The 25,817-nt window shown below is 47.9% G+C and overlaps 1 protein-coding gene across 1 annotated transcript; it reads right to left on the bottom strand.

Moving 5' to 3' along the window:
- Positions 1-2,119: 2,119 nt before the first annotated feature.
- Positions 2,120-25,483, bottom strand: WFDC1 (WAP four-disulfide core domain 1). Its single transcript, XM_090259772.1, has 7 exons — positions 25,215-25,483; positions 15,582-15,765; positions 11,482-11,565; positions 10,327-10,467; positions 5,307-5,348; positions 4,059-4,131; positions 2,120-2,566 (listed from the first exon to the last, which is right to left on the bottom strand). Exons 1-6 carry the CDS (start codon positions 25,335-25,337, stop codon positions 4,073-4,075), a joined length of 633 nt encoding a protein of 210 aa, XP_090115898.1. The 5' UTR covers positions 25,338-25,483; the 3' UTR covers positions 2,120-2,566; positions 4,059-4,072.
- Positions 25,484-25,817: the final 334 nt, after the last annotated feature.

Here is a 25,817-nt window from a genome sequence, read left to right as displayed (position 1 = left end):
AAGTTGCCCCCGAACTGCTTACACCCAACCCGGGCATTCCAGTGTGCTTGTGTGCTGGCGATGACACCGGCTGCTGCTGGCTGTGACTGCGGCGCATCCCAACTCCAGGGCCAGGGACAGGTGAAAAAACGTGCATCTTGATTCACCAAGAAAAGGTGGTTAGTGCTGGGTAAATATTTGACAGAATGAGTGTATGAATACATGAATGAATAGGCGATGAGTGAGTAGGAAAGTTAATTAATTACCCTGAACCTAGGAGAAAATGCTCCATGGAACTTATTGATAGATGAAGATAGAAATTATTTGGGCTTCAACCAGAGGTTCTCAACAGGGGCAGCTATGCCCCCAGAGGACTATTGTGCCAAGATAATAATAGTAAGAATTATAACCATGTGCACCGAGTACTTACCATACATCCACCACCTCACACAGTCCTCCCCAGCAACTTGGAAAGGCAGCTACTCTTATCACGCCCATTTCACAGAGGAGGAAACTGAGGCTCAGGCAAGGTGAGCACCTTGCTCGGGATCAGACCCCAGACTGACCAGTCTCTGCTCTCTCTGCCCCACAGAAGAAGTGTGGGTGAGCTCAGCCCTGTCCCCAGAGCCCTGTGCAGAACTACACACTATCAGTGTCCCCTTCTAGGCCTCAGTGGCTGGAGGGATGTGCTTCATAGGCCAGAACCAGCAGGAGAGCTTGGTCTCCGGAGCCCGAGCTGGGGTAGGACAGACCTGGCTGGAGTCCTGGCCCTGGCACTCACTGCTGTGTGACTTTGGGTGAGTCCTTTCGCATTTCTGAGGCTCACCTGGGTTCCTCGACTGAGGCCTGCCAGGGAGTGCTGGGCGCACTCAAGTCTTTGCTGGCTGTAACTGTTTGCTTCCACCGTGTGTCGCCAGCCACGGGGTGGACAGTCCCTCAGGCCCATGGTCCTCATTCCTGAGGAGCCTTGCTACTTGCTAGACCCCCTCTCATCCAGAAGCCACAGCCAGCCCCAGGCCCAGGTCCCTTCCAGACCACTGAGATGTGCCGTCCAGGGCATGTGGGGTACTGGGCACTCACGGGTCACCCCAGCTGGGACCCCACAGGAACTACGTGCATAAATCCCACAGTGTGGCTGGTGCGTGGAGTGAACAGACACACACCTCACTCTCTGAAGGTCGAAACCTCCCCCAGGTGGTGGGACAGATGCCCACTTAATACACCTTTTACATGAGTCCCTTGACTGTTTTTCATTTGTTCCACACACAGAAACAGGAAGAATTCTTGGGCCGTGTGAAGGTGCTGACGCTCAGAAATGACGCGTGCACAAAAGGCCATCGATGTCCACTTTAAACTGGATGAGGAGTGTCTTCCAAGAGCATGTGAATTGTATGGGGGAAAGAGTATGTGTATGGGCCCAGGGGACGGGAGAGTTGTTTGTTTTCAAAGTAGGGGTACTCAGGTGTTGTCTCCACATTTGGAAGTTAAAAGGTTGAATCCTGCCCGTTTATCAATGCCAGTCACCACGGTCTGTTTTGAAAGCGGGCTACAGGGTGGGTTGAGTCAGTTCCCCCACAAGCCTATGTACCTACGAAGGAGGCAGGCTGCCCCTGGCATGGGCAACCCTCCCCCACGGGCAGCACTACCCCATCACGGAGGGTGCTGGGGGCCTTATACATACTCAGCGCCCCTTCCCCTGGTGGGATGGCTCCACAGGTCATTTGCAGAATGAACATGTAGGCCCCTGGCTCAACAGTTGCTAAGAATTTCATTATATCGGGCGCTGCCCCTGGATCTGGCTCTGGTGGGGCTCGGGCTGCCTCTAGGAGCCTCCTGGGTCGGCACCAAAGTTACCCTCGGCAGGAGGGTCTGACCTTGTCTGACCTTCTTCCCTCCTGTCCCACTTCTCCACCTGCTGCCAGTTTGTCCCAGGAACTTCCCTAACACATCGCTTTCACCCCTTCCCCCTCCCTGGGTCTGCTTCAGAGGGATCGGAACTAAAACAGTTCACCTGCGGCCGGAAGGCAGTGCTGAGCTGACACCCCAGCAAAGCCCACCCTCCCTCTCACCCCCAGAAGTCAGTGGCCTCAGCACATCCAATTTAAGATCATCAGGTGGTTAAAACTAGGAATCATACAAGAATAGGTAAGTTCATTTTTATTTTATAATGAGCGAATATATTTTGAGAATATGGGTATATTTTGAGGCTCTGCGAGTGATGGGTATGTGCCTCCCATAGTCAAACCTGTAAATACCAAAGCTGTCAATTACAAGACACTGAACTCTTGTCTTAGGAAGGAGCTTTGTATATGCGCACAAGGCAGTGACTTCTTTCCAGGTCTCATCTGCAGAGCTGCAGGGTCACATGAGTTCCATGATGACAAAACAGGGCCCAGCGCTGGTCAGTGGTTCCCACAAAGTCACCCAGCTAGGTAGGGCCACTCAGGAGTTGAAGCCAGGTGTCCTGTCCCTAAGTATCTCTGGGGTCATGCTCTACTGAGCTGGGCATGAGCTCAGAGGGCGAAAGCATTCTTATACAACTATTTAGAAGTCTTAGCAGCAAGTGAGGAATGTTCTTTCAAATCAGCTGAAAGGGAAGCAAAGAAGACATGAATATGAGCCGTTGCTTAGGCAGAACATGGGACCACACTTCTGTGTCATCCCCGTCCCCCTTCCCCACCAGACACCAGAAAGACGCCAGTTTCTGTGAGGACTAAATTCTTAACTCACTGTCAAGTCTGTGCAGGTACCATTGTATTTAGTTCCTAACAGCCCCCTTCCATCATTTGCATATTACAGGTGAGGAAACTGAGGCCGGGCAGTTGAAGTCCTTTGCCTAGGTCACATGGTGGTGGAGCAAGAATTCAAAGCCAGGTCTGGCCAGCGCCTAAAAGCCATCCTACGCTGCCTTGCAGGGTGCCCCTCCCCACTGGTCCCCAGCACTTCCAATTTTCAGGCTCACAGTCCTGTGGCAGGTCAGACCTGCTGCAAGGACTGCCCCTGTCATCAGCAGGTAATAGCCACGTTCTGGCATCCATCCCCACTGGCTCTAGATTTTCCAGCAGGTCTCACACCTGAATATTCCGGAATCTGAAACCTGATGTTAGTTTTTCAAGGACATCCTGGGGAAACTGCGAAGTTCAGCTTTCACAGGGGAGGGTTGGGTATTTAGGCTTTACCTGCAAAGATCCCTTCAGTTGCTGCAATCCTATCACCCTTGGGGTCCACCTGCAGGCATCTCACCTTGGATAGTGCCTGAAACCTGAGCCTGTGCCTCACCTATAGCCTCCTTCGGTGCCAGCCTCCCCAGCCATCATTCTGTTCCCACCCCAGTGCCTTCCCTGTGGTTCCTCCAAGCCAAGATATTTCCTAGGCCAGGAGGTCTCTTAGTCCGGCTCCTTTGGCCTGGGCGCCCATTCTCCAGGTCTTCCTACGGCAGCGCCTCCTCACCTTAGATCCTGGCTCAGATGTCAGCCCCTCACCCCAGCCTCCCTCGCCCTGAGTCTGAGGCAGCGCATCGCCTGCCGTTTCCTTCACAGTACTTATTGCCTCTGTCACTTTCTTGCTGACTTACTCGTTGACTTGGTTAATCTCCTCTAAAGAATGTAGATGTAAACTCCAGGACAGCAGGAGCTCTGCTCTATTACCTGCACGACCCCCGGTACAGCTGCTGGCACACTGTAGACACTATGAATGACTATTGAGCATGAGTGCCCGGTACATGCCTATCACAGAGCTGGTGCTTGATAGTATCATGTGACAGAGGGAGGGACAGACTTCATGGGACAATGGAGGACTTGTCTGCGTGTTCATAGATGCATTAGGGCAAAGGAATGGAAAGGTAAATTATAATCTAGTTAAGTCTTTGGATTTAGGTCTAGAGGGTGTAGAAACTTCCATTTCTGATAACTCAAAGATCTCAAGTGTTCACTTTGAATTTATAAGGGAGTTTAAAATTCTCCCTGAAGGTAAAGCCCCGCTCTCACCCTCCCACTGGTCAGCTTCGTGATTAAAGCTACCTATGATACCTGGCTGCACAAACGTGCCCTCTGCCATTGCCCGTCGCTCCTCCCACTTGCCTGCTGTCACTGCTTTATTGGAAATGCCTCCGTTGTCCTTCTCCATGTTCCGCCACATTCTTGAATTCACCTTCTGCAAAAAGAACAGGGCTCTGTTGGGGCAAGTATGTTGATTTCTGCTCAAAGGCTCACCAGCTACTGCTCAGTCCAAATACCTCAGCCTGGCCCTGACACCCCTTCTCCCACAAATAAGGTCACCCAGACCCCACCTGCAGCCTCCCCCCTTTCCTCACCATGCCCCACCACCTCTGTGTTCTGGCCCTGCCCATTCTTCTGGCCTCATCTCCTGGCCTCTCCCCATTGTTTGCTAGACATGCCAGCTGTGATGATGGCTTAGTTGCTTCCAACCTCAGGAGTTTTACACTTGCTGTTACTAAAAAACCATGTGGGCTCATTGTTCAAACTTTCTGTTTGCTATTAACTGCATGGTGGCGGGGATTCAGTCTGCCATGTTCACAGATTTAGCCCTAACCTCCAGCACAGAACTAAGAATAGAATGAAGAATGAATAAGTGCAGAATGCTTGATAAATGTTTAATCAAGATATGATAGATGGATAGAATGATTAAGTGAATTATTGGATGAATGATTAAGTGAATTATTGAATGGATAAATGACAGATGTGTGGAAGCATGATTGAATAAATTATTAAATGGATGATGAATTGATGGATCAATGGATAATTGAATGGAATGGTGATGCCAGCCATTATTTTCCAACTCTATGAATAAAAGTAGAAGGGACTTAAGCATCTCCAGTCCCAGATTCAGATGTTTAGCATGAAACCGTATTTGCTGTGGACTCCTCTTGTCTCCTAAGCTCCCTTACCACCACCGGACAACAGGTCTTTTGCTTTCTTTACCAAGCCTAGTTTCTATTTTGTCTCCTATGAGACATCCCTGAGCGGTTACCTCAGTCTGTGTTAGTCACCTGACCAGATGCTGCCCCCAACCCTCCCAGCCTACAGCCTAAATGACCCCTGCTCATGTCAAATGCCACCTGGAGGGTTGCCCAGGTTGGAGGAGAGATTTTCACAGCAGAAGCATCTTGGCATCCCAGCACCTCAGCCCCCAAGTGCCATCTGATGGCATAAAAGCAGCTGGGGAGAACGTGGTCAACTTGCTCCTTAGCAGCTTCAAAGTGTAGTTCTTGTAACAGTCCATGAGATTTTAGTTTTCTTTTTCACCCAACAAATGCTCAGTGTCCCTTTTAGGACTCCCTGCAAAGAAAGAATGTTTTCTTCTCTTACCTGGATATTCTTTTTTATCTCTATGGTTTAGGAATGGCTCTTCTGGAAAACAAATGAGAGGATTAAATGCCTTTCAGGAAGTTTAGAAGGCCCAAACTATCTTCATGATGATACCGAAGACTTGTTTGTGTTTGTCATTCTCATTCTATCGAGAGTGTACAGGAGACTTTTCCAGAGGCTCCATGGCTTTGCTATTGCAGCCGATCCAGTGCAGAAGCAGATGTAAGAATCCAGTTCTCTTCTCTTAATTCACATACAGAATTGTAAAGTGGTAAAACCATACTGCTCTTCTCACTATTATTTTTGTGTGTGTTGAAAAATAGTTATTTTTAAGAAAAATGCTATTTCTGTTTACCACACAATGAATTTATCATTGTTATTTTAATGAATTAATACATAAATAGTTTTAGTGTCTCAGCTTCAGTTTCTAATGTGGTAAATACCACGGCCACACAAAGAAGGGCTCTAGGGGGCCCTCAATATTTTGTGAGTATAAAAGGGTCCCGAGACCCAAAACTTTGGCAACTACTATCTTCTCAGATGAACTGGAAGCAAAATTTCAGCATATTGTTCAGCAAATGTTATTACAAAATATATTTACATGGGGAGTAAGTGGAATATTTTTTTTTTTAAGAGAGAAAGGAAGGGAGGGAGAAAGAGAGGGAGAATAAGGCCAACAGGAGAGAGCAACATCAACTGGTTGCCCCGACTGGGGACCGAACCCGCAACTGAGGCATGTGTCCTCACAGGTAATCGAACCAGCAATGTTTTTTAGTTTATGGGATGATGCCCAACTGAGTCACATCAGGTAGAGGTCATGTTTTTTTGAGTCTTTTCAAAAGTAATGCAGAAATGTCATTACTGCAAATGGCAAAGTAACTGGAGAATGAATCTCCCCTCATCTGCTTCACTAATTCTCTCTGAGCCTTAGTTTTCTCACCTGGAAATGGACAAAAAAATTAGTATCTCTTAAATTATCAAAAGGATTAAAAGAAATAATTTCATTTACAACGTATATATGCAAATATTAGAAGGAACCATATGAAGTTGCCATTTTTGTGTGTAAAAAGCAGTCAGCGCTTGGCAATTTCATATGTCTCAAATTACGTCTCCCTGTTGATTGTCATTAACCCCCCCTCTTCCCTGAGCCCCCACAGCAGTAGAACATTTGGGGGAGAGTGGAAATCTGGCCAGAACACAATGTTTCACGAGGCAACCCCTACATAGCTCACGCCTTCCCTTCGGCGCGCCAGCCTTGTCTGGCAGCCACAGTGTTAAACAATCACGTTTCTGCACCTGAATTCATATCATGTTATATATTGATTATATCTCAATTAAAAGCACTCGTGCATAGCTGCACATTTGGTTTCCTTTTGCTCTGTAGCCATCCTAAAAATCATCTGGGTGTTTAGGACTGACATTCATTGTCCGAGGTGACAGAGGCCAAGGGAGCAGTAAGCCGAGTTTTAGGAATTTTTTCCCCAGGCTGGAGTCTCTGAAACATTCCTGCTCCTCCCACTCCTTGGGGACGAGTTTCAGCCAGTAATGCCTGCTCAAGGCTACATAACCTTACTTTATTCTTCTCATGACACAGGCGGGTATGTCACTCTTCAGAGGTAAGCACGGGGGTCCCCCTCCCACGTCTCAGCCTTGGACATTCAGCCTCTGAGTGACCGTGAACCCTCTCAGAAAAATGCGCTGATCCCCCCGACCCTGCTCTCTGAAAAGTCAGAATTACCACCTGTTTCGGTGTTCCCTTTCCTCTTGAGAAAGACATGAACCCCTCAAAAGTTGGAGTCCAGACTGACAGACTGTAAAACCTAAAGGGTCATCGGCCTCCTCTAGAAGCTAGCTCTCAGAGGAGACTGGAACGCTAGGTGTGGTCAGGAGATCTGCAACTTATTCTCAAATAGTCCCAAAAAAGAAACGTGGAGACTTCTATGGAGAGAGAATGGGGGCTGGGAAGAAGGAAACAGAGTGATAAAGTGAAGGTGACAATATTTTAACTGACGAGTGGGGTAGAGAGAGGGTCCAAGGTACTAGAGGGTGAGCAAAGTAGGTTTACGGTTGTGAGTACATGAAACACAAGTTCATTCTTGTGTTACTATTTGTTAATGTATTATCTTCCATACGAACAACCATAAACCTACTTTTGGCCCACTCTGTATTCTTTTCGCTTTTCTGTTTGTCTAAAATTACTTAAAATATGTAGTTAAAACATTTTAAATAAAAGGCTTCTTCCTTGTTTTCCCAGGTCAAGAGTGCTCCACTCCTCCCTGAGACCTTCGCTTCAAGAAGTCGTTGAAATTCAAGATGTTTCTGAACTCCCTATAAGTCCCAACAGTTCTTGCTAAGTGACAGCCCCCAGGTCTGGGGTCAAGACTAGAAATGTCATTTACATTCTATCTGCAAGGCCCAGATCTTCCTGAGGACTCTCTCTCTCTCTCTCTCTCTCTCTCTCTCTCTCTCTCTCTCTCTCTCACACACACACACACACACACACACACACACACGCTTTGAAGCAGGTGGACAGGCTCAAAATTCCCACTCTGCTCCCTGTTGACTGTGTGCACTGCCTGGGCAAGGTCTTGACCTCATTCCCCCCATTCTGTAAGGTAGAGAGATAACAACATGCCTTCCTTGAGGACCTACTATGAGTCAGGCACTGCTTTAAGCACCTTACAAATACTCTCTTCTTGTTCAAGCCTTATAACTACCCCGTGAAGCAATTACTATCATGACCGTCACCAGCTCCTCTTACAGATGAATAAACTGAGGCTAAGAAAGATTAGGTAAGCTGCCCAAGGTCACCAGAGAAGAAAGCCACAGGATTTGAACCCATTTCAGTGGTTCTGAGTCTGCCTTCTGTCTATACAGTAGTCCCTCTCTACATCGCGGTTCACTTATCATGGCCTCACTGTATTGTGGGCTTTTTAAAAATATTATATTTAATTATTTGTCCATCACTTATCACGGGTATTACATTCTAGACCCCCCTGGGAAGTAGAAACCTTACATTTATTCTACACTCTTAAACCTACGTAACTTTAACAACATACATATACAGTATTGCAAAACCCCGCAATATAGTGAAAAATCCGCAATAAATAATTAAATAGAATATTTTTTTAAATCCTGCAATACAGTGAGGCCGTGATAAGTGAACCACGATATAGCGAGGGACTACTGTACTGTACTTTCCTTCTTACAGGCTCACGATAAAGCTTAAAGACTACCTCTGAGGCACCCAATCAACAGCAGGCATTATTTAATTGATCTCTTGGCTTACTTTCTCCATCCTTGAAGTGGGTCTCACATAACTAAATTAGCAAGATCAGGAGACGAGAAAGGCAGAGATGTTCCAGGCCTTCTCAGTTATTAAGTTGACATTATAGTCAGAGGGGCCCCTGACTCAGCCTGCAGCTCTCTTTTGATAAAGGCTGTTTCCTCCCTGCTCCAGCATGTTCCCACAGGTGGGCCTGCCCTCAGGGTTTTGCACCTGATGGATCGCATACCCCACCCACCTAAGGTTTGAGGTGGTGTTTAAAGATTCTGTCCTGTGCTTGTGAAGCAAGAGGCATGGCAGCTTCACCATTATAAGCCCATCTCACAGATAAGGGGACTGGGGCCTGGGAAGGGTCTACTATTTGGGACACATAGCAGTGAGGGGCCAAGTGGCCCCTGGAATCTGGGCTGTCTGGTTGGAGAACTGGTTCATAACCCTGAATGGCAAGTGGAATGTAGGGGAAACCACAATTATGCCTAATTGGTTCAAATCCTTCATAGGCAATTTTTTTTCAAAGCTCAGAATTCCAGGGATCAGGGTTCTCAAGAGAGTTCTAACATCTCATAATTTTATTATTTGCAATAATAATGTTGCTAAAGATGTAACTTATTTAATGTGTATGTTTTTCTTAAAACCCTTCAGAAAAATAAAACCTCAAGTCAGGGAAAAAAAAAAAAAAGCTGTGGCAGCCCACGCGCTCTGATGTGTTCTTTTGGCCAACAGGGGCAATGCAGTTGACATGACCGAAGGTGCGGCCTGTGAGCTCAGACATGCAGAAGTGGGGACTTGGGCCCCGTAGCGTGTGACCTCAAAGTTCCAGCAAGCTCACCTCTGATAAGCTACCTTACATCTCCCTGAAGCTCCAGATTCCTTGCTTGCCATATATTTCTTCCAAATTCACACCAAACTTCTCAACCTTAGGTCTTGAATGAGGCGCATGTGGTTTTTAGGTGCCATCATCAGTCCTTGCTCTGTTGTCCTGCCCTTCTTGGGAAAATTATGCAAAATAAAGTGATGCTATTCATGTCCCTCAATGATCTATTTATGGCCTTCCTCCCCAAAGACAAAGACTAATTAAGTCACATAAAATGGTCCTAGCAGAAATGAAGGGTTCTCAGTAACTTAAAACGTAGGTATAAAATATCAGATGTGCCCTGGCTGGTAAGGCGCAGTGATTGAGTGCTGGCCTGCGAACCAAAGGGTGGCTGGTTCAATTCCCAGTCAGGGCACGTGCCTGGGTTGCAGGCCAGGTCCCCAGTTAGGGGCATGTGAGAGGCAACCACGCATTGACATTTCTCTCCCTCTCTTTCTCCCTTCCTTCCCCTCTCTCCCTCCCTCTCTTTGTCCTTCCCTTCCCCTCTGTCTAAAAATAAAATAAAATCTTTAAAAAGATATCAGATGTTTACTCAGGCCTTTACAAGTATGATTTAAATTAATCCCGTAACAGCATAAAGTGGCCCCATTTGACAGAGAAGCAACCTGCCGCTCAGAGACTGAAGCACTTGATCCCAAGGTCAGCTGTCTAGGAGGTGACCGAGCTGGGGTTGAAGGCCTGTGTCACATGCAAGTGAGGGGAAAGGATGGAAGATTTGAAAGTAGAAGCAGGGCAATAGGAGGACAGGAGGAGCCCTCAGCCAGACTCAGGGGCCAGCGGTTTTACTTACGCCACGTGGGGGCTTATAGGAGTGAGGCTGGGGCAGGGGCCAGGCACAGGGTTTGGACACCCGTACTTACCTGCTTGTTGCTGCTGCTTGACACAATGCCCGTGGTTGGGGATACCCTTGGCCTTGTCACCCGGTAACAGAATGTGGCACTCATAGCCCGTGGGACAGAGGAGTGGCTCCACCCCGTCTGCTGTGGTGCTGCAGGTCTCTACTGTGGGAAGGACACATGCCAGGGTCTCAGGGGCACTCCTCCATGGAGACAGGGAATATAAGTTGGCCAGAGGGGTCACCTCTCATTCTGCCCCCAGGTTCCAGGCTGTGCCTTGGGTCTCACTAACAGTGTCGCATGTGCACATGCACATGTACACAGATATACACAGAGAACAGTTCAATCACATGACCCCAAACATGCCCTCTCATGCACAGTGCCATGCATACATATGTTCACACACCCTGAAACACATGTGCTCATGCTTACAGTCACCTATGTACATACATATTGACACATAAAATTCCTGACATACACAGGCACATGCTCTCACATCACATGCACATTTCCACCATCCCACAACTCCTAACACACATCTAATACACTACACATACAGCCACCCACACACAGGTTCACATGCACACGAATCCTGCACACGCAGCCATTCATACTTAGAGTTACACACATCTACATGAACACAGATGAACAAATACTCAGACATACATAGCCACACAGTTTCTTGAATGGCTGCATACCCTAGTAGACGCAGTCTCACGCACAGAAATGTGCAGAATCACAAGCACAGCTACACACACGCAAGTGTACACACTTGAACCCTTATAGTTCTCTAGGTCCCGGGCCGGCATATGGTTCTTTTCAGAAACTGCTCTCCACCCACCTGGAGGAGGCCTTCATCATCAGGAAAGAGCAAACCTCTTATGACTTTAGGGGGTCTGTAAACCAGCCCCAGGCCCTCTTCCTCTCAATTCTCTACCAGGAAGGAGGCCCCATTCCCAGGGAGAGGCAAGCCCTATACTGTGCTGGGGATGCTGGACCCTGGCCAAGCCCCACCATCGCCCTGATGTGTGCGGGTGGGGAGGAGCTAAGAGGTCTGCGTATTTGGGGACAGTCAGCCAGCTGGAGCAGAAGCAGCCCCTGTTATCAGTATTCAGGTGGCAGCCTGAGGAGGAGTGATCCTGGCTCTGATGTCATGTCTGGGCTTCACCCTGTAGGTACCTTGCGACGCCTCCTTAGGGCCATCCAGGAGCCAGCCATTGTCACCAAGCCACAGAGGTTTCGGCTCTACCAGCCAATCTACAACTAACAAAATAGTGCATGGTTAAACTGAGGCCCTCCCCAGACAGCTGAGAAATGCCCCAGCCTCTGGGAGTGGGAGAGCCTACATTTCATGATGAAATACAGAGTCTTCCTGGGGAAGAAACACCTCGCTCTCCAGTATACTCTGCCTTTTCCTCGTACTAATAGACCTTTGAGTTTTTGGATAGTCACTGGGTGACCAACCTGGAGACTACATTTCCCAGCTTCATTTGCAACTAGGGGTGACCATGTGACTGAGTTCTGGATGTGAGCAGGAGTGATACTGTAACTTCTGGTCTTGCTCTTGCATTGACACCTGTTTTCTTCCCTCCCACGTGCTCTCTCTCTCTCTCTCTCTTCCAGGCTGGAAACCACTTTGACCACGTGGAGCAACAGGATGAAGGGAACCTGGGTCCCTGGATGACTGTGGATCAGAGCCACCTGGTTGCCATGGACCATCTCTCTGCCTCTTGCCTATTAACTGAGGGAGAAGCAAACGCCTAGTAGGTTGGACCTCTGGGTTTATGGGTCTTTTTGTTACAGGAGCAAAGCTTGTTCTATAACCAATACTTTTTTAGCCAGAAATGTTACCCAGTCAGTAGACTGGAAGGTCTTCCAAAACCCAAAGCAGGGGTTGAAAGCCCAAGTGCCTTCAGGGGGCAGATAGGTAATATGAAGGAGAAAAGCAGGCCAGCAGGACAAACAGGTGTGGCAAACGGGAGAGTGTTTCTTCCTCAGTGGGTCAGCTGCTGATCAGCTCTGGCCAGCCATTCCCAGTGTTTCCAGAGCTGACTTTCATTTTAAACTATAAATATGTATTTTAACAAATATAAATCTTCTGGTTTTTACATGTTGGCAACGAATTTAAAATTTTTAAGTGCTTTGGAGATCAAATAAAACTGGCCTGGGATTGTAATTGTTTATGACCTCTGCTTTAGTCTGAATCAGAAATTGACAAAAATAAAGAGGTTCATGTGCTGTCTAGTAGTGTCTTTGAAAGTGCATAGAAGGGCATTGGTAAAAATACTGGTTAACATTTTCTTTAAAAGAACATGAGCCCTGGCTGGTGCGGCTCAGTGGATTGAGTCCCAGCCTATGAACCAAAAGGTCACTGGTTTGATTCCCAGTCAGGGCACATGCCTGGGTTGTGGGCCAGGTCTCCGGTTGGGGGTGTATCAGAGGCAGCCACACATTGATGTTTCTCTCCCTCTCTTTCTCCCTCCCTTCCCCTCTCTCTAAAAATAAAATAAATAAAATATTTTTAAAAAGAACTTGAGATGATTGCTCAGAGCGTGGAAATTGAAACAGCAGAGGAACAAACCAAGACTTTACAATTTCCACACTAGAGGGATGGATGGCACGATGAGGTTCCAAAGCCACTATTTTCAATCTTCTGGTTTTTCCCTCCTTCCCAGCACATGATAAAAAAATGTTTTCAGTGCTATCTTTTACCAAATAGGAAATGTATTAATATTTACAATTTGTATTCTTCCCCGCATTGGTCCAAGGCTTCTGAGCAACAGGGACACATATGCATTTTGCTATACTTTTTGAAATACTTAAATTTGGTTAAGGCCTCCTATCAATTTGCAAACTCCTAAGGCCTGGAAGCCCATGCTCTCACCTCTCTGTTCCTTCACTAGAACTTCCTGGGATCACCTGCTAAATAAACTTTCTGCACCCCAGCCCTTATGTCAAGATTTGCTTTTCATAACAATCTCCTCATCTACTGGGAATGCAACAACGTATATAAGCCTCTTAGAACAGGGCCTGGTGCTTTCAAATCAACTGGTTCTCAACTTGAAGCAATTTTGTCTTCTGTGGAACATTTAGCAAAGTCTAGAGATATTTTTGGTTGCCACAATGTGGGGTGTGGGAACTACGGGCATCAAGTGGGCAGAGGCCCGAAATGCTGCTCAGCATCCTACAATGCCCAGGTCAGCCCCCCACCACAACCTCAATTAGAATTATCTCACCCCAAATGCCAAGAGTGCCAATGGTGAGAAACCTTGTGTTAACTATTATCATTACAATTGTTATTGTGACTAATAACTCTTTCTGCTGGCCAGTGAAGTCTAGGTGTTTTATTATTTTATGAATCATTGATTCACTGAATAACTTTTAGGAATCTAGAGACTGTTTTTGGTGGTGGAGGATACAGAAGTGAATGTAACAGACCAAATTCTCCTTATGGGGCTGACCTTCAAGTCGGGGAACAGTCAAGAAACAAACAAATAAAACACAATATTCCAGATTGGGCTATAAAGAAAACTTAAGCAGGGCAAGAGGGTAAGAAATGGCTGAAGGAGGGATTGCCATTTAGAAAGTGACCACCTCTGGACAAACATCTGAAGGAGGCGAGGAAGTGAGCTCTGTGGGTGTCTGGGGGGAACGGTGTTTCAGGCAATGAGGGACCCCATATATGGACCCAGGTGTTGGAGTATGGGCCCCACATCCCTGAACTCAAGGCCTATGGCGATGGACACTTCGCAGAAGACTGGATTGAAACTCTAGCTCTGTCTGCTGTGTAATGCCAGGCAAGTGACTCAGCTTCTCTGAGCTTCAATGTAACTGTTAAATAGGGCTGAAAACAGTCTCTTCACTCTCTGGGACTGTGCGAGCATAAAACAAGGTGATGTGTGGAAAGGCCATCACGAATGTCACAGACAGCTGGACAGCTTGTGCACTGCTCAAAAACATCTGGCCTAGGTAGCAAGTGAGGCGAGAATCCCTGTGCCCTATGGCAGTCCAAAGGAAGGGGCATCTTTTTTCACTTGCACACCTGGAGGGAAGCACCGTTAGGTGCTTCTTCCAACAGGAGGGGACAACATGTCTTTCTAATAAAGGGCCTTGTAGGAGCCTCCTGGCAGGGAGTACCTGTCTAGTGTCTGAACAAGAGGCAGTACTCAGACACATGGTAAACTGTGATTATGAACATCATTAAGGGTGCTGAGTCCCTTGTCATCGCTATGACCTCGCGCCAAAGGAAACAAAGTGTGGTCGCTCTTGCTTTGGCCGTGGGAGGAGGGGTTGGGGCCACCTTTGTGAAGCCACCTTTGGTGATGAAGGCCCATGGAAACCCCAGGTATGGTCCCCATGGGCTATTATTGTCTAAGGCTCAGCCCAAGCAGAACTGAACGTGGAGGAAACTTGACTGCCCCCATCCTAACCACTTAGGAATACTTTTTTCTCCATCCAGATGGAGGTAACTGTCCACTCGCCCACCCACACACAGTGTCCCACAAGGACTCCTTTCCATCCTGTCCTAAACTTTCTCTCCAGAGGGATCTGAAACTTTCCTTTCAAAGATGAATCCCTGAGAATTGTTTCTCCCAAAGGAATTTTCATTAAGATTATACATGTTATTGATTATCTGCTCCTAGCCCTGATGGGGCCCCAAGCACTTCCAAATGCTAAGACTCACCATGAGCTGCATGTTCTCATTTCAGTCCTGTTTTACAGGTGGGGGGACCTACGGAGGTGGCCAGTTGGCTGGTGGATTTGAACTCAGGAGTCTGCATCCCCCTGCCTCTTTGGGCACATCCCATCTGGACTACTAAGGTTCCAGGTTTCCATCTCAAATGCCCCCAGGGTTGGCCATCATGAATGAAGGGGACCTGATGGGGTCCATGGAGAACCCGAGGGCCCTGCTGCCACGTAGGGGGCATGTGAGGCCCCAGCAGAAGCTGGCCCAGGAAATGCGGTCCAGTATTGTAAGAAAAGCCAGCAATCTGGATTTTTATGAGACATCTCCTCTATCTTCACAGGAGGGGTCATTTTCCCTGGAATGCGTGTTTCCTGGACTGGCGCTGTCTGAGGGCAGTGGTCCTCAGTACATCCAGCTGGACGTTTGCTCAAGGAGCCGCAATGTTCCCATTTCGCAGGTGGACCCGCCCAGGTGGCCCAAGGTTAAGCCCATCTGCATTCCTCCAGTCCGGGCCTCGGGGCAGGGCAGGACACTTCACCCGGTCCCGTCGCCCCCGCCACCGCCCCATTTCCCTGGCCGCCGCAGAGCCTACCTGGCGGGGGCGGTACCACCTCCAGGCAGGTGTAGGCGCAGCCGTTGTAGCAGCAGCGTTGGTCCCCGGAGCACTCGAAGTCGGCCCGGCAGCGCGCCACCTGGCAGGCGCCAGGGGGCAGCGAGCGCGGGGGCGGCGGGCAGCTGTCCTCGCCCGACTCTCCGGGCCCTTCCTCCTCCTGGGCCTGCAGGGAGAGACGCGTCAATGCAGCCCCGCGGGAGCTGTGCACGGCGGGCAAGTCGCGGGGCTTCGGAGCCTCTGCGCCTTCGCCTAAACGCAGCAGAAGCAGCCTCAGCGGGTTGCTGTGAGGATTAACAGATACTGTTTTTCTCCGAAAAGGCCCCCAACTGAAATGACTGCAAGTCCATCAGCAACAGAAAGAATAAACGAAATGTGAACGATTTGTATGTTATCTATCCTGATATATACACATATACATCACATATATTTTATACATGTATGTAACAGGCATGTATGTACGTCTATATGTATATAAAGCACACATCTACACACACAAATATTTCTATGTGTACATACAAATCGTATAATGCATATGGACCTTTGAGAATTTACAAATCATACCTAGAACGGATAAATTCACACAATGTGGCTAAATCTCACAAACATAATATTGAGAGAGAAAAAACAGCTCACAAGAGAACACATAGTCTATTTATATTTTTAGCTCAAAAAGAGGCAAAACTGTTGTCTGGTGAGAGAAGTTAGGATAGTGACCACTTGGTGCTGGTGACTGGGAGGGTCCTGGAGTGGGGCGGGAGCGGTCTCTGGAGGTTGGCCCTGTTCTGCTTCTTGCTGGCTCACATTGTACAAATTCATGGAGCTGGACACATGATTTTTTGTGCTTCTGGTATTATGTTTCAAACAAAGTTAGTGAGACACAGTAGTTAATGTACAGGACGTACAGGTATATAACCAATAAAATAAGCACACTAGAGGGGAGGTTGGGAGAGATTGTCACACCAGGCAACCCACTCCAGGTCTCTCTGACACTGGACCCCATCCTTGCAGCAAACATTGTTTTTGCTTCTGGATTTGAAAGTAGGGTGTGTGGAGGGAAGGTCTTACACATCCCTATGCGTGCATGCATGCATGCGCGCACACAGTTAGATATAGAATAGGCTCCTTGGGAAGAAAGGCCGTGACTTGCCCTGCTTCCTGGCCTTTGCCCAAACTGCTCCTGCCTTCTAAACTCCTATTCATAACCCCCCTCACATTTCAAGTAAATAATGCCTGTCTGCAGATTGTAGTAATAAGTAGCCATCAAAACTTGCCCTGAGCCTGGTTATGAAAGAGCACCGCAAAACCAAAATACTGTGGTTTGTGAAGAAATTAAGGTGAAAAAGAGTCTGTTTGCTATCCAACTATGTTTTCAAATATAGATTTGTATAGGCCTAGGACTTTTTTTTTTTGAAGGTGATACAAGAATACACAAGAAACTATACGAGAATACACAATCCTTGCCTTTGGAGATAAGAATTAGGTTGTGGAGGGGGGGATTAGTTTGTTAAACCAAGAGAGATTTCTCCTCATTGTTCACTATTTGGTTATATATGTGTAACTAGCACAAGAGAGTATATATGTACTTATGTTTATTTTATTTTATTTTATTTTTTTGGTTTTTCAATTACAGTTCTCCCATTTTTCCCCCATTTCTCTCCCCCACCCCGCCCACCCCCTCCCGCAACCATATCCCTCCCCGTGTACTTATGTTTATATATACAATATATGTTTTTTGCCATGCACACTTCTTTTTTCAATTTAAAGAAGACAATTACAATTTTAAAAACTGTAGAAGTACTTACAAATTTTTAATGACAGGGGAAAAACATGATATAGTAGTAAAAAAAAGAAAAAGAGAGAAGCAAGAAAGAAAAGGCAAGATATAAAATGGCCTATGATCTGATCTTAATTGAAAAGAGAGAAGTTCAAGGATGCTTAAACATCTTTCCCGCGCTGCTACTGCGGTGGCTGCAAACAAACTCCATGCGCTGCTCCCAAAGCCCTGTAGAGGGCGTGGGGTCACCGAGAATAGGTCCACAGCAGGCACATCTAGGAACTGGTGCAATCTCAAGGACCAGTGTTTTAAATCTTCCTCCCGGAGACTCCCCACCTCCCCCACCGTTTCCCCCAGCAAGGGATGAGACGGAGAGCAAGAAGGGGAAGAAAGCAGTACGTAAGTGGGGAGTGGAACAGCCTAAGCAGGGCACGTCCCTTGCTTCACCCAGAAAATTCATCTTTTCTCCCTTACATAGGTCGTTAAATTTGTGAAAAGTACAAATGAACACAAATCCAACATTTGCAGATAAGGAAAGGGAAGTTTCAGGAGGTTGGTGGTTCTTCCCCCAAACAAAGGGAAGATGGGGGCATGGAACTTCGAACTCCGAGTTCTGCCTCTTCAATATCCCCTGCTCGGCCTGGTCCCCTAATTCTAAGTGCCGTCATGAAAGATTTTCAAGCTGCAAGCAGAGGACATAATCCTACGTCATTAACTCATGTTCATTTTCTTCAGAATTAACGATATTGGACTCATGTTGGGGCTCCACCATTTAAATCCTAATCGAATGTGACAGCTGTGCTGGTCTCCTTCGGAGGGTGGCGGGAATTCCCGTGCGTAGTCTGGAGGGGGTGGTTGGCTTTTCTGCCTGGCCTGTTTTTACATCAAGCCTCATTTACGAAATTTAATGAAAACTGGAGATCAGAAGTGAAATACTTTTCACCCACCTTTGAAGCCTCCCAGTCCAGTGACTCCCTAATGGCACCCCCAACACGGGGCGTGTGCAGAGATCAATTTTAGATGTGCCAATGCTCTCTGAGGAAAACTGAACGTTTCTTAGCATTTGGAGAGAACAAAAGCGATAAGCGCCTTAGAAGTCAAATCTCCCTGAGTTATTTAGCTCGTGCCTTGGAAACAACAGATGTTGGTGTGTGATGAAGGACTGATTTCCCTAAGGGGCACAGATGAAGGGATTAAGTGTTTTGAAAAATAGTTCATGTCTTGCAAGGTGATATTCAAAGAAGGTCCTAAATAAAGGGTGTTTCCTGGAGTTCTGAGAAAGATGGACTTTAAAAAAAAAAGATTTTATTTACTTATTTTTAGAGAGAGGAGAAGGGAGGAAGAAAGAGAGCGAGAGAAATATTGACAGGCTACCTCTTGCACACACCCGACTGAGACCAAACCTGTAACCCAAGCGTGTGCCCTGACTAGGAACCAAACCAGGGACCTTTTGCTTTGTGGGACAGACAACACCCAACCACCTGAGCCACACTGGTCAGGGCAAAAGAATGGACTTTTTTGAATAAATAAATAGATTACCCTCCAATGGCTTCCCAGACCATGGGGGAGGGTGGGTGTTGAAGGGTTAAAGGTCAAAGTCCTTGGCCTCAAGGTCAAATCTGAGCTGCCTCCAATCCCTCCAAGTCTGTTCTCCCTCCCACCACCCTCCCCCATGCTCATTCCCGTCCAGTGTTCTGGCCTTGCTGAGGCCGCTGGGACATGGTAAGACTAGTCCCACAGCTGGGCCTTTGCATAGGCTGTGCCTTTCATCCGAGATACCCGCACGGCCTTTAACCAGCTCCAAACCCCTGATTATCGTGGGAGCACTGTGTTGGACAGACTCATCAGTTTCTTGTTTTTCTCCTCCTACAACATGCTGCCCTTAGCACTTGGTTTTGTTCCCACCGTGTCCTGGGCACCTATGCTCTCTGCAGCCTCAGCCAGTCCATCCTTCTACTGCCACTCAGTCGAAAATAAAATAATGGCAGAACGAATCCCTCCTAGAATGAGGCAGGTCATCCCAGACTGGCCTGAAACAAAAATCATGAAAATCCCAGAGCAGCCCATGAATTTCGTCTGCTATTTCCATTCCTGCTAAGGGACTGTAGAGCAGGTCTATTTCCAAACAATTGCTGGACATACATCAACAGTGCGGCTCAGACAGGAGCTTCCCAGTGCTACATGCCTTACTTGGATAGAAATGACTCTCTTAAGGTTATCAGCCTGGTGGCTGTTTTCTGCTTCTCGAGGAGATAGTCTTGGAGGCCTCTGTAGATTTGCAAAGCCATTCTGCTGCTATTAGGCTAGCAGGTTAGGAAAATGTTAGTTCTGGCTCCTCCGATAGGAAGCCCAATTCTGTTAGTCCAAGTCTGATTCCACTGAAGCAAACAGCCTGGGTGTCCTACCAAAGGAGGCTGGAGAAATAAATAATGGCACATCTGCACCTTGGAACACCATAGAAGCTTTTGAAAAGGGGACATATATCCACCACATTAACATATTCACCATATATTGCTCAATGAAAAACACAAGGTATCAAACAGTAAGAATAAGCCAGGCACAATTCCATGTACTGTATGACTCCATTTATATTAAATGTTCTGAACAGACAAATCTAGAGAGACAGAAAGCAGATTGGTGGTTGCCAGGGGCTGGGGGATGGGGAATGGGGAGCGATTGCTTAATGGGTCTGGGGTTTCCTTTTGGGATGAGAGAAATGTCTTGGAACTAGATAGAGGTGGGTGTTGCACAATATTGTGAAAGTGCTAAATGCCACTGGATTGTTCACTCTAAAATGGTTATGTAAATTTTATCCTAATAAAAAAAATTTTAAACAATATGAATAAAATCTTATAAGAAAAAATGTGTGTGAAGTATAACTGTTTCATGAAAAAGTCTCGCAGACATACCGCAAAATGTCAACAGAGCTTATGTCTTCGAGGAAGAATTTAAATCCTTTTTACTTATTTGTAACAGCCTGTTTGTCTGAATTTCTTTTACAGTAAACATCATTTTTTATAATCAGGAAAACAATGGAAACCATTTCCATTTAAGGAGAAAGAATCCAATCTCCAGGCCTCTCTCAATTTACCCAAGTCTCTCCCTCAGCCCTCCCCACCCCATTCATTCTGCTAGCAAGAGCTTTCCCCTTCTTTGGAATGTTCCAGCAACTTAACAATCAGACCAATAAAAGCGTACCCCAGGATTTGTTTGCTTGGTGCAGGAAGAAAGCCAATTTTCCTCTAAGCATTAATCGCTCTTCCTTTGGAATTTGGACGTCAAAGATCTAAAAATATGTCTCTCCCTAGAACACAGGACATAGAGTTCAGTGTACATTGACGAATGCCATTTCCCAATGCCCTGGGCCCTCAGCACTGGGCTCTGAGGGCAGAATTTGGTGCACGGCTAATGGGACTTCCTCAGAGAGGTACTCGAGAACTAGAATCTCACGCTGGTTGACAAGCCTGCATCAGCGCCTGTTGAGAGCAAGGCTGCAGACCCCACCAGTTCTTCAACTGGCGTCCACCAAGCAGTGCGGTGCACCTGGAAGTCTTTTAGAACTTTCAACCCCTTCTATCTTGTTCTGGAAGGTTTTAACCTGATTTATTCCTTCATTTAATGCCAAATCCATAGTTTCCAGGCCAACTACATGCCAGGCACTGGACTGGGTACAAAAAGAGCTGAGCTGAACCAGATGATGTCCTTGCCTTCCTGTGTCTTGGCTCCTTGGCAAGTTACAAACACACAAAAAATAAAATAAAATAAAAAAACACAGGTAAAGCAAACTAATTGTTTTAGTTCATGAAAAACTAAATGAAACCACAATAAAGAAACAAACCATGCAGATAACAATAACAGAGCTAAATGCTATGAGGAGAAGCGAGAATGTTATGAAAACCTTTAAGGGAACTCTGAACGGGGACCAGTGCCGAAAGGTCCAAGGTGAAGATGTTGGAACTCAGGAAATGAGGCGAGTGGAGGGGAGGTGTGTACAGCTCCAGGCCATCTGCCTCTCCCACTCTTGCAACTTAGCAAAAAATAGAAGAGATGCATCAGAAGGCTCTTGAGCCCACAAAAATAACAAGGAAGTGGAGAAACATCAGTTCTTCATGGGCTGCCGGCTTCTGCAGAGCTTTTGTGCTCATCAACAAAAGATGCAGCTCTGGGTGGACTCCATGCAAAAGGGTGCCCACGAGCCGGAGGTTCCCCGTGATCCTGGCTGCTGCAGTGCCTCACTGCCCCCTCCGCTGGGCAGGCACCTCTGGGCAGGGTGCAAATGCCACCGACACTTCCCACTGCCTTGGATGGGAGCTTAAGGGGCAAAACAGACCCACGGTCACAGCGACATGCCGGGACTGTTGAGCCACATGGTCCCCAGGCTGACAGGGCAATGGCAGTGTCCGCCCTCCCCCCCAGTAGATGTGTTGAGGATCGTGAGAGTTGATGCATGGCCAGCTCTTGGCCTGACGCACAGGACGTACTCAGGAAAGAATTGTTCATATGAGTTTCATTAAATGCCAGGAAAGGGAAGACCCACACGCCAGCTCCCCGAAACTGACCCTGAGCTCCCAGAAAAGGTCACTGGGCTACTCACAAACATTTCACTTCTGTCTTATCTAGCCTCCTAAATATTTGGTCCTGCTTTTTGTTTTGTTTTAAGTAGTGCAGTTGTGGAGAGGGTGGCTCTTTGCCAGGCATGGAGCTGAAGGCTCTCCCTGGTCTTTTCATTGGACTGCAAAGCAGTCACTCCAATGCTGTGGAAGAGGAAACTGAGGCTCAGAGAGGAGGAGCCTCCTCACAAGCCTCCCATAGGGGTCCTGTGGGAACAGAAGGCAGTGTCGTCCTCTCTGGCACTGTCTCTGAGTCCCCAGGCTGTGACATACACAGCTTTCAGAAAATTCCTCAGGCCCCATCACCCACTCTGCCGAGGGTCAGGCTTTGAGACGGTGAGAGAGGGTGGCTGATGCAGGGGGCAGATGGCCAAGGGCTGGTCAGTGTCAACAGCCAGCTCTCAGGTATAGCCTTTGCCAGTGTCCATGGGCTGAAACTCCCACCGTGGCTGGTTTCCAGCTACTAACGGGAGGGCAACGAATAAGGAGATGCAATAGCTTCTCAACAGCTGCCATTTCCACCATACAGATACCATCAACATAAGTAATCTCGAGGGAATAGTGAACTAAGTAGGAAGTGATACAGTTCTAATGAGTACTTTCTTTTTAAAATTTAAATCACTTAATTGTATGTTTATATGATTTAATTTTAATGAAGGCTCTGTTTAACTCTGAGTGGGTCCAATCTGGCTTTAGCATGTTACTGGACCCCTGGCCTCACCCCACGCTGACCTGCCCCATAACCCTCAAGCGCCCAGGGGCAAGGCTGAAGGTCTGGCTCAGCTTGGGGTGGGGGCTGTGGGGGCCGCATGAGAAAGTCTTGTCTTTGGGTGTGTAGGGCCTGCTTCCTAGGACTCTTCAATTCCCTGTTGAACATTGCAGGGAAGTTAGAATCAGAACTGAAAGGGGCTGGAAGCCATCTGGTCCTCTTCCTTCATTTCCCAGGTAACAACCTGAGGCCCAGAGAGGGGCACTGAGTAGCCCAAGGCTGCAGAGCTCGTCAGGGTGCTGCTGAGATGAATTCCTCAGCCCCGGCACTCTGCCCAGCCTCCTTATCCTCTGAGCCACAAGCCAACAGCCTGTCTGTCCCCAGGGGCTTTCTCTGAGGCAGGTTCTTGGCACAGGTCTCTCCTGTGCCTCAGCCCTGGGAGGGGATGCTGATATGCTGATAACCAGGGAGCGTTCCAACCCAGCGAGGGACACCATGGAAGTGCTTGCATTTCACAGAGGGCGGTTAGAAGCAGCTCAGTTTCTGAAGTCCATCCAGGCCTGTTTTTTAAAGAGATCCCCCCCCCCCATCCCCTGTGCATGTCATCGCCAGCCCCCACTCCCAGCTTCACCATACCTCCTAGTGAGATGTCACAGTGTTTGCTCCTATGACACCCCAGGAGAAGGTAGAGAGAGAAGGTCAGATGATATATTGGAATCTCTCTGTGTCCCAAGTGCTAAATATCTGGGAGGATGAAATTCTCCCTGTTGGGCCAGCAAAGAGCACGGAGAAGTCAAACCTGGAAAAGGTCCCTCCCTCCTTGCACATATAAGCCCCTCCTATAGTGAGGACTGCCCCCTCCCCGCCCCCAGGGAGTCTGAGAGGCACCGTTTCTGCCTCCACCCATCATCCCACATTGAGTCTTCTTCCAGGAATGTCATTCCTCCTAATTCTTAATAGTTCTTCAAGACCTGGCTAGGGTCTCACCTCCTCCAGGAAGCCTTCTGTGACTTCACCATCTCAGTAGCTCTCCGTCCTCTAACTGCCTACCATCATTTCACTTACTACTACTTTTTCCATTCCTAGTGGCCTCCTGCTTGACTCGTAGAGTGTGAGCCCTGGAGGATGGGAATAGCCTCACTACAGTTTCATGTACTCCACCATACCTCTGTTCATTAAATAGCCCCTCTTCCATGTCTCTACCTGGCAAACTCCTATTCATCCTTCAAAGCCCCGGGTTGAATGCCTCCAACCCTGGAAAACCCTTCCTGATTCCTCTGGGGCATAGCTTCACAGGATCTTCTGTGTTTCCCTTGCATTTGCCCATCATTTCCCCACAACAATGCACTGGGCGCCAACTTGATGACAGATACCTGGCAAGGCACCAGGAATACTGCACTAAATGAGACAGAATCAGGCTGTACTCTAAGGAACCTATATTCCACCTGCGGAGGCAAACATCAACTGATTTCACAATTATTTAATTAAATGTCATCCAGATGCACTGACCACTTGCCATGTGCTCAGAACTTCATGCACATTGAGTCATTTGACATGCACACATACATGCTGAGGGTGCTGGTGTCATCTCCTTGACCCTTCCAAGCCTCTGTGCTCCTGGGGCAGGGGAATGGACCTCCCCACCCCACCCCACCCCACCCCACCCTGGTCCCCTTCCTGCTTTATTTCTCCCCTCAGCACTTGTCACCAAACACACTATGTTTTCCTTTTAATTTCTCACTTGTTCTCTGTCTCTCCTATGATATCGTGAATTCCTGGATTTGATATCTGTATCCCCACAGCCTAGGACAGTGCCTGGTAAACAGTGGTGATCAAACACACTCGTTGAAAGAAACGTATCATACTATCTTTTTCAAATGAGCAGATGAGACCACTGGTGCTCAGAGAGGCCAAACAACTTGCCTGATGTCACACAGCTGGGGTGCAGCCAAGCCTGAACTCAAACCCAGACTCCTGGCTCCAGACACTGACTATGACATATGCCATCCCTTTGTGCTGCCCTCACCTATCACCTGGCTGCCTCTCCCACTTGACTATGTCACCCTCGAGGGGTGGGAGCTGGTGTCTCCATCTTGTACCCACTGGACCTGCCACAGAGCACCTGGCCCAGAACAGTGTCCAGTAAATGTTTACTGAATGAGTAAGTTACTGCATGAATGCATAATTACATTTCATAAACCTTTGGTTATTGACTGTTGAGACACAACACTGAGTCCCAGGACTCAAGTGCTGTTTTGTCAGAAGGTATACTTTGGTAGGCAAAAGCACATCCCAGTTCCCTTGCACATTTTTGGTGTTCTCTTTGCTTCTTTGCTTCCAGACAAAGAGCTTTTTGAAGACATGAGTTCCATCTGCCCACCACCTGACTTTGACACTCACAGATAAAGAGAGACACCTGCCTGGCCCGCCTGCATTTGGGGAGCACTTACAGTAGGTACAGTCTCTGGGCAGGGCTCCTCTCCGCCCAGCCTCCCCATCCCGGCACACACAGCACTTACGTGGGATTTCTTAACCAGCCTCCCATGCAATTCTCGTTTCCAGATAGTCTTGGCAGAACTGGCTTCAAGGAGAAGAAGCAGGGAGCACAGAACCCAGATGACCTTCCCTCTGCCACTTCCCATCCTGCAGCTGGTAGAAGAGGTTTCTTCCCAGATGTTCAGAAAAGAAGGGCCCTCTCCCCAGGCGGGTCCCTATGAAGGGGAAACAGGAGTGTGCACAGTCTGCCAGACTGTCTTAGCTCCATTTAACAGGGTCCCTCCGATCCTGTGTCCACGCCCCACACATGCCCCCACCCCCAACCCCACCCCCAATGGTGGCCAGCCCCCCCCCCCCGGTTATTTTTAGTTTGCCCTATAACATCTGGCCCCAGAGATTCCAACCAGGCAGTGGTCAGCTGGCCGCCAGCAGGAGGAGGCATTACCATCCCTGCTGCTCCCCGTCACCCCCCACCAGCTTGCTTGGAGACGTGGCTGGGAGTGGCCCTGTCACATTGGAATAACGAGCACTTCCTTGCAGGCAGAGGCGGTCTCTTCCAGAGGAGGTCTGCTGACTTCACAGCTGGGAGGGCAGGGCACGGGTCGGGTGGGCATACAGGGTAACAG

Source organism: Furipterus horrens, unplaced genomic scaffold, assembly GCF_987537825.1.
Source record: "Furipterus horrens unplaced genomic scaffold, mFurHor1.1.pri manual_scaffold_13, whole genome shotgun sequence".
NCBI lineage: Eukaryota > Metazoa > Chordata > Mammalia > Chiroptera > Furipteridae > Furipterus > Furipterus horrens.
The sequence above is the reverse complement of the archived record's forward strand: the minus strand, read 5'-3'. Positions and strand labels throughout refer to the sequence as shown.

What these genes read in the sequence shown, in the direction of transcription:
- WFDC1 (XM_090259772.1), bottom strand. Translation starts at nt 25,337, where the DNA reads ATGGGAAGTGGCAGAGGGAAGGTCATCTGGGTTCTGTGCTCCCTGCTT. An exon ending in GGCTGGTTAAGAAATCCCAC is followed by an intron (nt 15,766 to 25,214) that starts GTAAGTGCTGTG and finishes CTCTCCCTGCAG; the next exon opens with GCCCAGGAGGAGGAAGGGCC. An exon ending in CAAGCAGCAGCAACAAGCAG is followed by an intron (nt 5,349 to 10,326) that starts GTAAGTACGGGT and finishes TTTGTTTTCCAG; the next exon opens with AAGAGCCATTCCTAAACCAT.